This window comes from Camarhynchus parvulus, chromosome 18 (assembly GCF_901933205.1).
Source record: "Camarhynchus parvulus chromosome 18, STF_HiC, whole genome shotgun sequence".
Taxonomy (NCBI): Eukaryota; Metazoa; Chordata; class Aves; order Passeriformes; family Thraupidae; genus Camarhynchus; species Camarhynchus parvulus.
Window position 1 is genome coordinate 7,883,805 of NC_044588.1, and position 14,998 is coordinate 7,898,802.

General features: G+C 44.6%; 1 protein-coding gene across 1 annotated transcript; it reads left to right on the forward strand.

Annotated features, from left to right (window-relative positions):
- Nucleotides 1-7,316: 7,316 nt before the first annotated feature.
- On the forward strand, nt 7,317-14,821 carry LOC115911175 (myosin-1B-like). The gene is made up of 17 exons (XM_030961945.1): nt 7,317-7,379; nt 7,596-7,633; nt 8,203-8,445; nt 8,534-8,677; nt 8,769-8,925; nt 10,231-10,258; nt 10,360-10,593; nt 10,959-11,142; nt 11,229-11,394; nt 11,566-11,690; nt 11,877-12,185; nt 12,349-12,552; nt 13,218-13,343; nt 13,438-13,608; nt 13,700-13,804; nt 13,947-14,042; nt 14,549-14,821. Exons 3-17 carry the CDS (start codon nt 8,239-8,241, stop codon nt 14,699-14,701), a joined length of 2,409 nt encoding a protein of 802 aa, XP_030817805.1. The 5' UTR covers nt 7,317-7,379; nt 7,596-7,633; nt 8,203-8,238; the 3' UTR covers nt 14,702-14,821.
- The last annotated feature ends 177 nt before the right edge of the window (nt 14,822-14,998 follow it).

Consider the following 14,998-nt stretch of genomic DNA (forward strand, 5'->3'; position numbering starts at 1 on the left):
GACAGGTGCACACCCTCAGGCAGGACCTGCCCTGAGCACAGCTGGGCACTGCTGATGGCACTGAGGGCTGGCCCTGCCCTCCCAGCAAACTCACAGCTCCCTCTGCCCTCACCTCCTGCACTCCCAGGCCACACCAAACTGCCCCTCAGCCTCCACAAGAGCCATTGCTAGGTGAGAGGACTACGCTGCAGGGAGATTTGGAGGAGGCCCATGGCAGCAGGATCAGCCAATCGTGTGTCTCCTTTCATGCTCAATGTCAAAAGCCCAAAATAGCCCCACTCTCCCAAGGCTCCTGTGCGGGGTCATGCCTGTTAGTGGGGATGATCTGCTTCCACTAATAGCGCCTGAAGACATTCCTGGGCGGGTAGGCTGCCTTCTGTGTGGCACTGCAACGTGCTGCCCTGGAGGAGCTGGACATGTGTGCTGTGTCCCAAGGCAGCAGCTGCTATTCTTACCCCAGAGAGACTCAGTGCAGCACAGCTCCATTGCCAGCTGAAAGGTTAAACACCAGAATGGGGCCCGAGCGTGCTCTCCCTGCTCAGAGCCTGAATCCAGAGTGTTCCCCTTTGGAGCCCATGCAATGGCCCTGTGCCAGCCCAGTGCCATGGCCATGCCCTGCTGAGATGTGCTGTCCCATGGGCAGCACAGCAGCTGCCCTGGTACTTCCAGCAGTCAGTCAGGGCTCCTTGGGGTGGATGGGGCTTTGCCCCTCTCATTTTAACCAGCAAATGGAAGACAGGCTGGGCTGTAGGTTTGAAAGTGTAACATTTTACAGCTGCCATCCTGGAGTCCCTGTCAGGGTGAGGATGAAGACAGAGGCAGGGCTTGCTCTGAGGTTCAGCTGCCATCCATATCCCTTTGCTCAGCCTGTGCTTTCCCAGCCCTCATGTAGGGAAGGATGTAGGGACATACTCCAGAGTATGGCCTACAGTGTCCCAGGAGTATCATTGCTGCAGGAGAAGCCCTGGCCGGGCTGGTGGCTCTGACACGATGGTTGTGGAGACTCAGCCCTGCCAGCACCTTGACTCCCCGTGCCCTCTGGAGAGCCCAGGAAAGCTGTGTCCCAGCCAGGGACAGTGACCATGGGCAATCAGAGGACACTGAGCCCAGGACATCAGCAGGGATGGTGGCTGTGCCGTTCCCCTCAGGCCTTGGCTGTTGCTCTGACAGCACAGGGCACATCAGCTTTCTCCTCAGCTTGGGCCTTGTCACCTGACACAAAGTTCCTTTAGGATCCCTGGCAGGAAGCCAACAGCATTATTCCTGGTGAGAGGAGCAGGGGGTGCCGGTGCTAGGGCCCATCAGGCTCCTGTCAGTCACAGGGAGCTCCCGGGCAGCAGCTGACCAGGCCTCTGCTCCAGCACCCAGTGCCAGGGGATGGCAGCCTGGAGCCATGGAGGGGACCCTGCTCTGGGCTCTGCTCCTCTGCAGACCAGCAGGGACATCTCACTTTCTATGGGTTGGCCTTGGTCAGTAGATGATCACAGTAACATCACCTATGTTCAGGGAACACTTATGAGTTCAGCAAATGAACATTTGAGAAATTAGTCAGTTAAAATTCCCCCATCTGTTAAGTACTTAGACACTGCATTCTGCTCAGGGATTCCATAAATACAAATTACTGGAGGTAGGAGAGTTCTGTATAAGTGCCATTCTATGCTGATGATGCTTCCTGAGCATCACTTTCAAAGACAGGAAGCTGGGCTACACAAACCTTTGATCTCACAAGGACATCTTATTTTAGGTTATGACAGAGTTTCCTGCAGGGGTTAATACCGTGCTTTCTTCATTTTTTCCTTTTCCTTCCCCTTCCTTCCTGCTTTCATAGTTACTTGCTGCTTCAATTACTTCTTCCTGCTTGCCAGGTTGCCCACCCCACTCACCTGCTGTGTAATTAGAGCTCTTCAGCTGCTTGGCAGGGGATAGAAAGGGCATCCCGAGCGTCACCTCCCCTGGATGGGATCTCCTGCCCAGACCTCTTCCGCTGACGTGTCTGTGGAGAAAGGAGGAGTGTGAATTGCGGCACACGAGTGGCATGCTCTTGAAACTGCCCATCCTCTAATCCCAGATTATAGATTTACTTGCCTCTCATGTTCGGTTATTCAATTTATTTGCCTCTCATGTTCAGCTTAAACTCACTCCAAGACTTCTAAGAATACCACTCTGTGGGAACCTACTTGGAAACAAATTTATAATTAAAGTTCCCCCTAGGACAGGTGCATTCCCTTTATTTGACATGTAGTGGAGGTAAATCACATTAAGATCTACGGAAATTAATTTCTGACTGGAGCAGAAGGGGCTGCAAGGCCACCACAGCCCCTCCATGCCCAACCTGTAACATTCACCTTATCTTCAAAGGTTCTCACACTCAGACACAGAAATTTGAAAATTTCTTCACATTTGCTATGGTAAAGAAGGGGTGGCCTATTCTTTACCTGTAGCTTTTAAGTCTTACCAGTTATGGTCCTCAGTAGTTCTTCCTCAGAAATCATTTATTGCTTCCAGCAATTGCCTCAGCCTATTCCTTCAGCCACATTTATTAGAAATGTTAGTTCAATGGCAAATATCCTAACCAGATGTCTCATCAAAATTACAGATTGAGCAGGTTCTGCTCATAACACTGAGCATGTTTCAACATAACATTGAAAGCATGAACCTTAATGGAGCGACACTGAGTTGAAAGCCAACCTTTTAACATGGAAAATGTGCTCTTACCCTCTCCAGGGCTCAGTGTCCAGTCATATCCCAGCAGAAGTACGGGGGTGAGCAGTGCTGCTACAGAGCAGCGCTATGACATTTCTGCTTGCCTTCTGCTAACATTTCTAGAAGCTCTCATTTTACACAGAGGGCAGCAGAAAAGCTGCTGCAGCAGGGGCTGAGCATTCCCTGTCAGATTGTCCATGAGAGGCTGCAGACAAAACTGATCTCTCTAGGCAGGCCCTACCTTAATGACAGCAGGGCCAGCAGCAAACAAAAAAACCCTGCAAGGATTTGAGATCCCTTTTTTTGGCGGTGGGGGGAAATAATGAGCAAGTCAGTCAGACTCCTTGCTACACCGTTGCTCTTTCTAGAAGAAAGTATAGTTCTTAACTACATTATTTTTGTATCTGCCACTGTCACTATCTCAGCCTCTGCTGTTTTGAGGTGTTGGTGATGTGTTTTTTACCTCAAAACTGCTGTATGTTAATGCCCTGATTATACAATTCAAATGTTGCCACTTATTTTGGAGGGATAGTATTCCACAATGTATGAGTTACAGAGTCTGACAAGAAAAAACATTAGACCAGAAAGTGATACTCTAGCAGCTAGGTCTATAAATGTTTTTTTTTTGAGGCAGAATCAAGGCACTGAACAAAATGCTTTTTTTTCTTTTCCTGGAATATAAGGACACTGATACTAAATACTCATTTCCCAACAGAAGCGAATTTAGGCAATCTATACTGAAACTTTTTTTTTCAAAGATTCCTGCAAATCCTAGCTGATAACTAAGAGGAGGACTTGGGAGTATTCTGGACAAATACCAAGCAGTCTAGCAGACACAGGGAAAATAAAAGAGATGAAGGTGGTGTGTCAGTATCCTAAAGAAACTGCAGAAATAAAATCAGGAAAAGAAATCAGAACAATTGCTCCTCCTGCTGCCCTGTACTCTCCAAAATGTGATGGAGTCACGAGGTCTCCATTTGGGTTGGAAAAGAACTCTAAAATCATTATGTTTAACCATTACCCCAGCACTACCAAGTCTACCACTTAACCATGTCCCCACACATCTTTTAAATCTCTCCAGGGATGAGGAGTCCACTGCTGCCCTGGACAGCCTGCTCCAGGGCTTGACAACCCTTTCAGAGAAGAAGGAGGTGGACTTCCCTAAACATGATATCACTTCACTCCCTGGAGGAGGACTCAGCAAAGCCAACCACCTGCCCTCTCCACGGCACCCTAAGCTCTGCCCAGTTGTAAAGAGAATTCTTTTATCAGGAAGGAAACACCACGGTAATTATATTTCACTCTGCAACAGAATTGGTTAAGTTACAGGAGAAAATAAACAATCACCCCAAAGAAAATGAAATGGAGAATGTTTTAATAATTTTGATAATGGGGGGGAATGAAATAAAGATTTAAAAGGAGGAAGCACATGGTGAAGAACCTTGGTATCTTACCCAGAGAGTAGCTTGTTGTGTGAGAAATTTGGAGCTGTTGGAGAGAATGTCTCTATCCCCATTCCAAAATATGCTAAAATTTCCGGGAAGTGTGGAATGCAGTGGGCTTCCAACCAATTCATGAAACCAGAACGGGTGCCCTGTTGGGTTTCTCCCATGTTATTGTTGCTTACTGTAAAGTTTAAGCATTGAGACCAAGAAAACAAACTATTGGTGCTGCCCTCAAAAAGTGAGTTGAGGGAAGGGTGCTGAATTCATTTGTCCAGTAAAGCCATCAGCCTTGCTGCACTGTAGTTCTCTTGGTTTCCCCATAAGCCCTCTTAATGCCATGGGATTACATCAGTCACCTGGCAGTCCTGTGATATACTAATGGATTCTTAAGTAGGAGCCTTCACGGTGTTTGGAAGCTTCACAAGTTCATCTATGAGTTCCCCGTGATTTTTGGACATTGTATTTGAGGACTGAGAAGGAAAGAAATCTGCCATGAGACTACTAACATGATGAGAAGGGTCTGAAATCAGCTTCATTATGGGAAGAACTCTTAAACTGAGAAATAACAGGGGAATAGCTGCAAGTGTAGGAATTTTACAAGGAAGAAGGGGAATGTGATCAGAATATGGAGGTAATGTAGGACAGTGGGCATCACAGCAGCATAGTCATGGGAGAGTATGGACTGTGTAGGCAGAATACACATAGGAAATGTGAAGGTTTTATGCTTTATGTCAAAGTCCTCCTTGCTTGTGCAATGCTCTACTGAGGGGCTGCAGACATCCTCTCAGAGACAGGAGGAAAATGAGGGAGGGTCTGTTATGGGCCACCTGAAAGAGACAAAGTAGTGAAGGGATTTCCACAACTAGTAGAAATTCAAGTCTCCTTTGCCTTAGGGAGGTTTTCAGCCATGTGGACATCTGTTGTGAGGGCAACAGCACCAGGCAAGCTCTGCCAGAAATTCTTAGGCAGTGCTGATGTCAATAGCCCAATGTAAATACTGGACAGGCAGCACTGAATATTGGAATCAGGGGTGAACTTGTGATAAATATGATTCCAGATGGCACCTCAGACTGTAGCAAATACATGACTGGATGAAGGATCCAGCAGAAAGCTGGGGACATAAGCAACAAAATTAGCAGTCTAGACTTTGTAAGATTGGAATTCGCTGCGTTCCAGGAACTGCCAGTTAGCACACACTTAGCAGCAGCTGTGGAAGAGACTGCTCAGGAGAGATGTGCCTTAGAAACACAATCATATTGACTTCTGGGGGCCATTTTAACCCTTCATAGGATGCTACATTACATGTATTGTCATAGATCAATTCTCAAGCAGCTTTATTTTCAGGTATGTCCACAGCTGTATTCAAACCAGGTAAGTCAACACTGCTTTTCTTTCACACCCTACTTAGTGATTTCTACAAGCACTCACTGGCAATGAGTACTAGAACCCAAAATAACATCTGCCCATAATGTATGGAGCAGTTGTAGTCTCCTATGGGTGTTACATGAGTTGCTTGAGCAGTGTGGTAGCCCCTTCTTTATTTAAAGTAGGTATTTCTGTCCTGAAAGGACAGCTGCTGAGAAATGAGGAGATACTTGGTGAAGAGCCTGAAGCAGGAAACTTGAGGAACCTGAATTCCCTGAACAGCATTAGCATGGAGAAATTTCAACACAGGACTTCAGTGCTGGACATGGCAAGAGCTGGAAGGAATTCAGCTTCCCAGTTTTCATCTCTCCTGAGTGCAGTCTGTTCAGTATGAGTCTGCTGTTCAACCAAAAAAGGCAAACAGTCATATACATTCCTCAGAACTCAATTACTCATTCTGGCTACAACCAGTATCTCCCTCAGAGCGGGGTGCTTCTCAAAACTCATGAACTCTCACGTTTGTGAAAAATAGAAGACTGATTTTCAAAAAATTCACAAAAGGATTCACCAGACCAATATCTTCCAGTCCCTGAGATTCAGCTCTTGCCCACTGAGAAATTCCAAGACATTTGAAGTGAAAATTTCACTGAACTCAGAGGGAACTTTTAACAGGTGCAACCCTTGAACATTTATACACACACCTTTGTGTCTGTGTGTGTGCGTGTGTGAGTTCAGTCAAGCACTGTACAGTAAGTATAGTTTTAATGTTGTTATCTGGGATCTATAATTAAGTCACTGTTGCACTTACAGTAAATCCATTTGAATCACTTTTTGAATGTCAAATTAGTCAATTATTAAGTCCTGCTAAAACCCTTTACACACAAACTGTTGACCAGGTCTGGTATTTAGATTAGATCCAACAGCACCTAGACTGTGTCAGGAGTTTAGAAATCAAGGGACCTCTGTGAACCTCATAACTCAACAGGATGATTTTTCTTATGCTTTTTACCCTTACGCTTTGCATCCCCAGCTGTTGAGCAAATCATTCTAAAGGAATTCTTAGTAGATTTTTCTTGATCTTTGCAGCAAGCAATAGAGCAAACCTTGCCACCAAACTTTGTTGTGCTTTTGCAAATTTATATTGAACTCTCTTTCACTAATGCCTTTGATGGTGATACTTTAAGCAACCTTAACTCATTTGCAACATTTGATTCCTCAACAGTCAGCTCAGGAATCTATTCAAGAGCTCCATATCAAAGTAGAGTCTCCCATTACTTGGGATCAGGCTCCCAACTCACTTTATTTCAAATAATTTAAGCTATTGAGAGTGTCATTTAGAGAAAACTCAGCTGTAATAGATTTTTACTTCCTGCTTTTTAGAAAATGACACTGAAAAATGGTTCCCAACATTATTTGCTAGCTTTTGACATATTTTCCCTGTTCTTCCCAATGCATATGTTCCTAAAGCATCATAGGCGTTGTCATCACCGTTACATGACTGAAAAGTTGTGGTATAAACATACCAAGGAAACTACCATGGGTCAAGGAGCAAATCACTGAGAAAGGCAGCAATAGAACCATGCAAGTTCTCTAAGTGCCTTGAGTAGTCCAGATTCTCTCCTTAACACTCTTGACAAATTATTTATAGATGTATTCACGTAGTCAGTAAGATATAAAAATGTTCTAATTATATCATTCAAATCAAGTGACAATTATGCCCTTAGTTTGACAGACAATGCTTGGCCAAAAAAGGTTTGCCAGAAATGTTTTGACCGAAGAAAGGGGGACCATCTGCATCATCTGCAGACGAGACACTATAAAATCTGCCAGATACAAGCCTAGCCTGTCGCCGCAGAAGGCTTCCAGGTAAGTGCATGCATTTCATGAGCTTGAAGAAAGAGGATCATATCCTTGCAATATCCTGTTTCATTTCTTCTGTCTCTAACAATGCTTTCCATGAGGGAGTGCCCATGTTAACAAAAATTTTCAGTGTAATTTTGATGCATGCCTGTATTTTCAGTCTACAGTATTTTATGGAAATCTGTTCAGCAATAAGAAACAAGTGCCTTTCCTATTTTACAGGGTTGGCCATATTCCAGGATACAAGCTGTTACCCAAAGGTAATACACTGAATAATCCATTCCTAATCTATATTCTAGGACAGGACTTTTAAAGAGCTGCACAAATTCTCTTCATAAATCCTCTTATATTCCAGCTGAATTTGCTTAAGCTAGATAGTTGGAAGTAGGGAAGATCTAAAAAATGAAGTAATTTTTTATTTTTAATAGAAAAGGTAATCCTTTCAGCAAGAAAGTACTCTCTTGAAGACTTATGGCTGATAATTAAGGACCCGAACAGAGAGTGATTTTTCTATGACTAGATTCTTTTATGAGAAAAACTCAAACCTTGTCAGAACTCAGGGTGACTTACCAAACTGTACTCAATATTCAGATGATCTCTTTATGGTTACAAGATCTACATGTTGTAGAAGTCTAAGTCTTACTCTTGAGTTCAGACTAGGGTACTTTTAACTTCAAATCAAAGTGGATTTAATTGGTGCTTTCCTAAGAGTTTACTTTGGAGACTAACTAGGAATTTATTTGCTAAAGAGCAAGGAGCAAGGAGCTTTCTCATTGGTATTAATTGTATTATTCTTCTTGATGACCAATAACATTTTGCTCTTCACAAGGCACCTCTGCTGACAAGCTTTCATTAGAGGACAGCCATGGCCTCTGGAGATGCTGAGATGGCTGTTTTTGGGGAGGCGGCTCCTTACCTCCGAAAATCGGAGAAGGAGAGAATTGCAGCCCAGAACAAACCTTTTGATGCCAAGTCATCTGTCTTCGTGGCTCATCCCAAAGAATCCTTTGTGAAAGGGACAATCCAGAGCAGGGAATCAGGAAAAGTCACTGTCAAGACTGAAGGGGGAGAGGTGAGTCAAAAACAAGGCTGAAGAACAACATTTGATCCCCACTTTGAGCTTTTAAGTGATACATGTGGGTCTTTTGTTTCCTTGGCAGACCTTGACCGTGAAGGATGACCAAGTCTTCTCCATGAACCCTCCCAAGTATGACAAAATCGAGGACATGGCCATGATGACCCACCTGCATGAACCCGCTGTGCTGTACAACCTCAAAGAGCGTTACGCAGCCTGGATGATCTACGTAAGTGGCAGGAGCAGCTTCCTCTGGGCAGCCTCAGGAGCTGCTGGGCCAGCCTCAGGGGAAGCCAACGTGCTGTGTGCCTTCCTTGCAGACCTACTCGGGTCTCTTCTGTGTCACTGTCAACCCCTACAAGTGGCTGCCGGTGTACAACCCCGAGGTGGTGTTGGCCTACCGAGGCAAGAAGCGCCAGGAGGCCCCTCCACACATCTTCTCCATCTCTGACAACGCCTATCAGTCCATGCTGACTGGTGAGTGCTTGATTTCCTTTGAGCTGCTCTTGAAATTGTCTATCTGTAGAGGGAAATGTAGGGTATTCTCTGGAAATATGGTGCCACACTTAAAAAAAAATTGTGTGTGCGAAATTAATGGAAGATTAATGCACTTTAATGGTCTGTGAGAGCTGAGTGTCAGTGCTCCCATTAGAATCACTAAAGATCTGGACATAACCTAGAGGATATAAATTCACTGGAAAGAAATCACCTATATTGTGGTGTAGACCTTATGCCTATAATGGAATCTTATATATATGGATGGATTTATGTATGTTAATCATTAAATTAGTCTCAGATGGAGAGTAGAGGGTGCAGCTAAATGACACATACCCTATAAATGATGTGCATAATATAAATTTAAATTTTCAAGCATCAGTGCTGACAAATAAAACAGAGAGATCTACCTTAAAGAATTACGTAAACCTCACCTGAGGCACTTAATATGCAAATGGATTTCATGACCTAGATGATGGCCATGTGATCTAAATTACATACAGCCTTTAATGATCTCTGGAACTCGTGCACTGGTCTGTCGCTGCATCTATAAATCAATTGCACTGTATAGTGAAAAGTAAGCTTCATAAAAAAATGTCAAAAAAAAAATAAAGTTTTATCATTTAAATTGAGTGACATCAAAAAATTTACTTCTGCTTTTCCCTCTTTCTTTCACCTCTTATTTTCTCTTCCTTATATGTGCATTGAAATGAAAGGTGTGCAGAATTTTAGAACTTCTCCTCCTGTTCTTTTCTTATACTCTGAGAAATGCATTCAGAATAGAAAAAAAATAAAAAATGAATGTTGTTGATATATAATCTCAAGAATGCATAATTTCTGTATATATAGGAATTAAAAAAATATTGGTGAAAAAGGATGAAAGATGTTGGTCAGATGTTTCTGTAATTAATGATACCTCCAAATTTCGATATTATGCAAGACATTTTTAGCACCTGAAGAATTTACATACAAAATAGTTCCAACATCAATATTTTCATAACCTGTACTTGCCTATTAAAAGAGAAATAAGTAGCTTGATGGAAAGACAATGTCAGGAAAGGCATAAGACTACTGAAATTTCTCTGCAGTGATTCCTTTATAGAACCAGTCGCTAAGAGCTGCAGTACTGCTGACAGCATCAAAAACACTCATTAGAATTCCCTGGGCACTTTTCGCTATTTCCTGTTCCTGGATCCTCTGGAAAATTCAGTTCTTATTTTTCTCCTAGTTCTTGAATTTCTTGTTTGTCTTTTCTTACCTCTGTTTCTTACCTCTGTCTCTTCACAGATCGTGAGAACCAGTCCATCCTGATCACGTAGGTACCCCCCCTGCGCGGGTCCCTGCGGGGCTGCCCGGTGCCAGGGCCCCTCCTGCCTGACCACGCAGCACCCTCTGCTTCTCTCTTGGCTTTGGCAGCGGAGAATCCGGGGCCGGGAAGACTGTGAACACCAAGCGTGTCATCCAGTACTTTGCAACAATTGCAGCCAGTGGAGACAAGAAGAAGGAAGAACATGCATCAGGCAAAATGCAGCAGGAGGCCAAGGCAGAGCTGCAGCGAGCCCTGTCCAAGGCAAATGGTGAAGTGGCCCAGTGGAGAACCAAATATGAGACGGATGCGATTCAGCGCACAGAGGAGCTCGAGGAGGCCAAGTACGTGGGGAATGTGGAGAACACTGACAGAGAGTAAGAATGGAAATTTGAGGAGCCCACTGTGGCATTGTCGGGAAGATGTGAGTGCTCTGCTTTGAATGGGGTCACAAAGAGACAAAATATGACAGAAAGCAGGGACACATTGCTGAAAAGCAGAAAGATACAGAATAGCAGAGAGAGGCCAGCAGAGAGGGAACTGCTGCAGGATTGTTCCAGGATTCAGACATGGAAATACAGTGGCTGTGTGGGAGAAGTCTTAAACCGCTCTGTGAATGTGGATCACACCATACCAAGAGACTAAGTTTACTCCTGTGAAAAATGTGCTGCTGCATGCCACAGTCTTACTTATGATTACCGCTTTCCAGGAAGAAGCTGGCCCAGCGCCTGCAGGACGCAGAGGAGCATGTTGAGGCTGTCAATGCCAAATGTGCCTCCCTGGAAAAGACAAAGCAGAGGCTGCAGAATGAAGTGGAGGACCTGATGATTGATGTGGAGAGATCCAATGCTGCCTGTGCTGCTCTGGATAAGAAGCAGAAGAACTTTGACAAGGTCTTTGGGCCTCCAGCACCAGCACTCCTGGCCAGAGCAGGGCCCCGTGATGGTCACAGCCGTACTGACTCCCCGTTTCTCTTCAGATCCTGGCAGAATGGAAGCAGAAGTATGAGGAAACGCAGGCTGAGCTGGAGGCCTCGCAGAAGGAGTCGCGCTCTCTGAGCACGGAGCTGTTCAAGATGAAGAATGCCTATGAGGAGTCCTTGGACCACCTGGAAACAATGAAGCGGGAGAACAAGAACTTGCAGCGTAAGTCCCTGGCCCTCTGCTCCTCCCTGGCCTTTCTCACTCTCAGCCATTACCACCATTGTTCATGGCTCTGGGCCTGCAGGTCTGCAGAGATGCCTGTCACCTTGGTGGGACAGGGCCCTTCCCATTCTGCTCTGTGCCTGACCATGCCATTGATCTTTGTGCCCACAGAGGAGATTTCCGACATCACGGAGCAGATTGCAGAGGGAGGAAAGGCGATTCATGAGCTGGAGAAAGTGAAGAAGCAGATTGAGCAGGAGAAATCTGAACTGCAAGCCTCCCTGGAGGAAGCTGAGGTATATGACTGTAAACGCTGGTGTCTGCAGGAAAGAAACGAGGAAATAGAGCTAAAAAGGCCTGGGCTGCCCTTTCTTCTTTCTGGGGAGTGCAAACAGCTGAGATCTCACAAAATATTTTGCAATTCCTTAGAATGTAAGAAGAACTTTTATCAATGCTATCAATGTTTGTGTCCACTTTTCCAGGCCTCCCTGGAACATGAGGAGGGGAAGATCCTACGCCTGCAGCTTGAGCTCAACCAAGTGAAGTCTGAGATCGACAGGAAGATAGCAGAGAAAGATGAGGAGATTGATCAGATGAAGAGAAACCACCTGCGAGTCGTGGACTCAATGCAGAGCACCCTGGATGCTGAGATCAGGAGTAGGAATGAAGCCCTGAGGCTGAAGAAGAAGATGGAGGGAGACCTGAATGAAATGGAGATCCAACTGAGCCATGCCAACCGCCAGGCTGCTGAGGCACAGAAGAACCTGAGAAACACCCAGGCAGTGCTCAAGGTATGCCACAATGTGCTGATTTCTGACACAGCTAAATTTTTTCCTCTGTTACGACTATTTCAGTTCTAAGGTGACGGGAAAATAAGAAACACAGAAAAAGAGAAAACACAGACGGAAAAATAGAAAACACACACCTCCCAGTCTGTTGTATATCTCTTTCCAGGACACTCAGCTGCACTTGGATGATGCTGTGAGAGCACAGGATGACCTGAAGGAGCAGGTGGCCATGGTGGAGCGCAGAGCAAACCTGCTGCAGGCTGAAGTTGAGGAGCTCCGGGCAGCCCTGGAGCAGACGGAGCGGTCAAGGAAATTGGCTGAGCAGGAGCTTCTGGATGCAAGTGAGAGAGTTCAGCTCCTCCATAGCCAGGTCAGTTAATAAACATAGTTAATATTCATAATATTGCTCCATACATGTAAATGAACTTAAGACTGGCAGAGCTGTAACAGTATTTTTTTAAATGCAGGGGCTTTCACAGTAAATAAGACGTAATAGGTGATAGATAATATTAAGAATTTGTTTCAGATGTAGATAGAGTATGAATTCCATTAGAATGGAATTTACAGTATAAATACCTTAATAAATGCAGAGAAGTTTGTGAGGTCCTTACTCTTTTACTTGAGTTCAACACCTTTCACATTTCCATTTGAGAATTTAAAGGCAAATGTAGGCTGACCATGAACAAAATAGGACTGCACTAACTCTGTCAGTAATGTACTTAAGCAATGTTACTATAAGTATTCTATAGAACCATCTCAAAGTTTTCTGGTCACTAGAGTGAAAATGGTAAGGAAAGCATTGTGTTAATTTTTCAGTCTAAATTCCTTACTTGTTGTCTGAGAAAAGACTTCTTAGAAGATGCTCACAGGATACCAAAGCACATCATACCTGAGAAATTGATAGCTACAACAGTACTTCTCTTGGAATCAAATGTGATCTGATGGCACAATCTATATTAAAAAAATCCACTTATGCTGTACTTGATGTGATACTGCAAGGTAGCAAAAATAAATCATGCTCATGCTCTTCAACAGAACACCAGTCTGATCAATACCAAGAAGAAGCTGGAAACAGATATTTCCCAGATCCAGAGTGAAATGGAGGATACCATCCAGGAAGCCCGCAATGCTGAGGAGAAGGCCAAGAAGGCCATCACAGATGTGAGTTGGGTGCTCCTGGCATTGCTGATGATGAATGTACTCTGCCCAAAATATCTCCAGCCCCAAAATGGCTTTGACCTTTTGCTCTGATCAGGCGGCCATGATGGCAGAAGAGCTGAAGAAGGAGCAGGACACCAGTGCCCACCTGGAGAGGATGAAGAAGAACCTGGACCAGACAGTGAAGGACCTGCAGCACCGTCTGGAAGAGGCCGAGCAGCTGGCACTGAAGGGAGGGAAGAAGCAGATCCAGAAGCTGGAGGCCAGGGTGTGTAGGGCTGGGGCTGTGCCTGAGTGAGCGTGTCTGTCCTTGGAGAGACATTGCCAGGGCAGCTGCAGGGCTGGGCTTGTCCTTGCAGGTGCGGGAGCTGGAAGGGGAGGTTGATGCTGAGCAGAAGCGCAGCGCTGAAGCCGTGAAGGGTGTGCGCAAGTACGAGCGCAGGGTGAAGGAACTCACCTACCAGGTAAGGCAGGAGCTCTCCTGCTCTCACTGGGCTTTCTCACAGTGAGTCACATTTTGCCCACACCATCCCCATGGGGAATTGCTAACCTCACGTGATGCAGAACCAAGAATTGACTGTCTATTCTGTTTGCCAACTGCTTTAGTCTGAGGAAGACAGGAAGAATGTGCTGAGGCTGCAGGATTTGGTGGACAAGCTGCAAATGAAAGTGAAATCCTACAAGAGACAAGCTGAGGAGGCTGTAAGTACCAGTTTCTCCAAACCAGACTTTCTTCTGCCTGGAGGTAGAATTCTGTAGTCATGTTTTCCTCTGTACAGCTTTTTGAAACCTTGACTGTTTTAAAGCAACATGATGATATTTTGATACAATGGGGGTTGTGAGAATAAGACTTTCTGGGTATGGGAGGAAGTACACTTCTCCAACCCTAAGTGTTTTGCTGTAAGCCTCATTTCCCACTCTATTTCTTTTCTTATACCTTGCTCTGGATGCCAGAAACAGCTGTCAGCCTGTGTATTCAGGACTATGACATGAACTCTGCCTAGACCATGCTGTGTATAATATCTTTTTGACATTCCAATATTCTTTTCTCTTCTGACACATATAACACCCTGAGCAGCTTCTCATCTTGGTTTTGAATCTGCTCTGTTAGCCCAGCTGTGGCTTTTGGATTTTTGTTTACCCAGTTTTATGATAATAAACGTCCGATATGCTGCCTGTTTTTTTCCCAACTCCCTTTCCCCACACAGGAGGAGCTGTCCAATGTCAACCTGTCCAAGTTCCGCAAGATCCAGCACGAGCTGGAGGAGGCCGAGGAGCGGGCTGACATTGCAGAGTCACAGGTCAACAAGCTCCGAGCCAAGAGCCGCGAGATTCATAAGAAGATAGAAGAAGAGGAATGAGGTTCCCAAGATTAAAAAGTGACCTGAGGCATGCATAAAGTGTAAACCTCTGTGTTGCTTTCTTTAGTAATTATCATTTATGTCTAGGTAATAAAGAGAGTAGAGACCCTTGCATATGAACAGTGACTATGACGTTTTATTTATTCATTTATTCTAGTGTTCATTACTTTTGAAGTACATATTCACATTTACTTCGCATTAAATGTGAAGTAAATCTTCACATTTAAAACTATATCAAACAGCAAAGCATTTTTACATTTGCATTTTCAAAAATGCATGAAGTAGTAATTATATGGA

What these genes read in the sequence shown, in the direction of transcription:
- LOC115911175 (XM_030961945.1), top strand. Translation starts at nt 8,239, where the DNA reads ATGGCCTCTGGAGATGCTGAGATGGCTGTTTTTGGGGAGGCGGCTCCT. An exon ending in CTATCAGTCCATGCTGACTG is followed by an intron (nt 8,926 to 10,230) that starts GTGAGTGCTTGA and finishes GTCTCTTCACAG; the next exon opens with ATCGTGAGAACCAGTCCATC. An exon ending in AGCAGAAGAACTTTGACAAG is followed by an intron (nt 11,143 to 11,228) that starts GTCTTTGGGCCT and finishes GTTTCTCTTCAG; the next exon opens with ATCCTGGCAGAATGGAAGCA.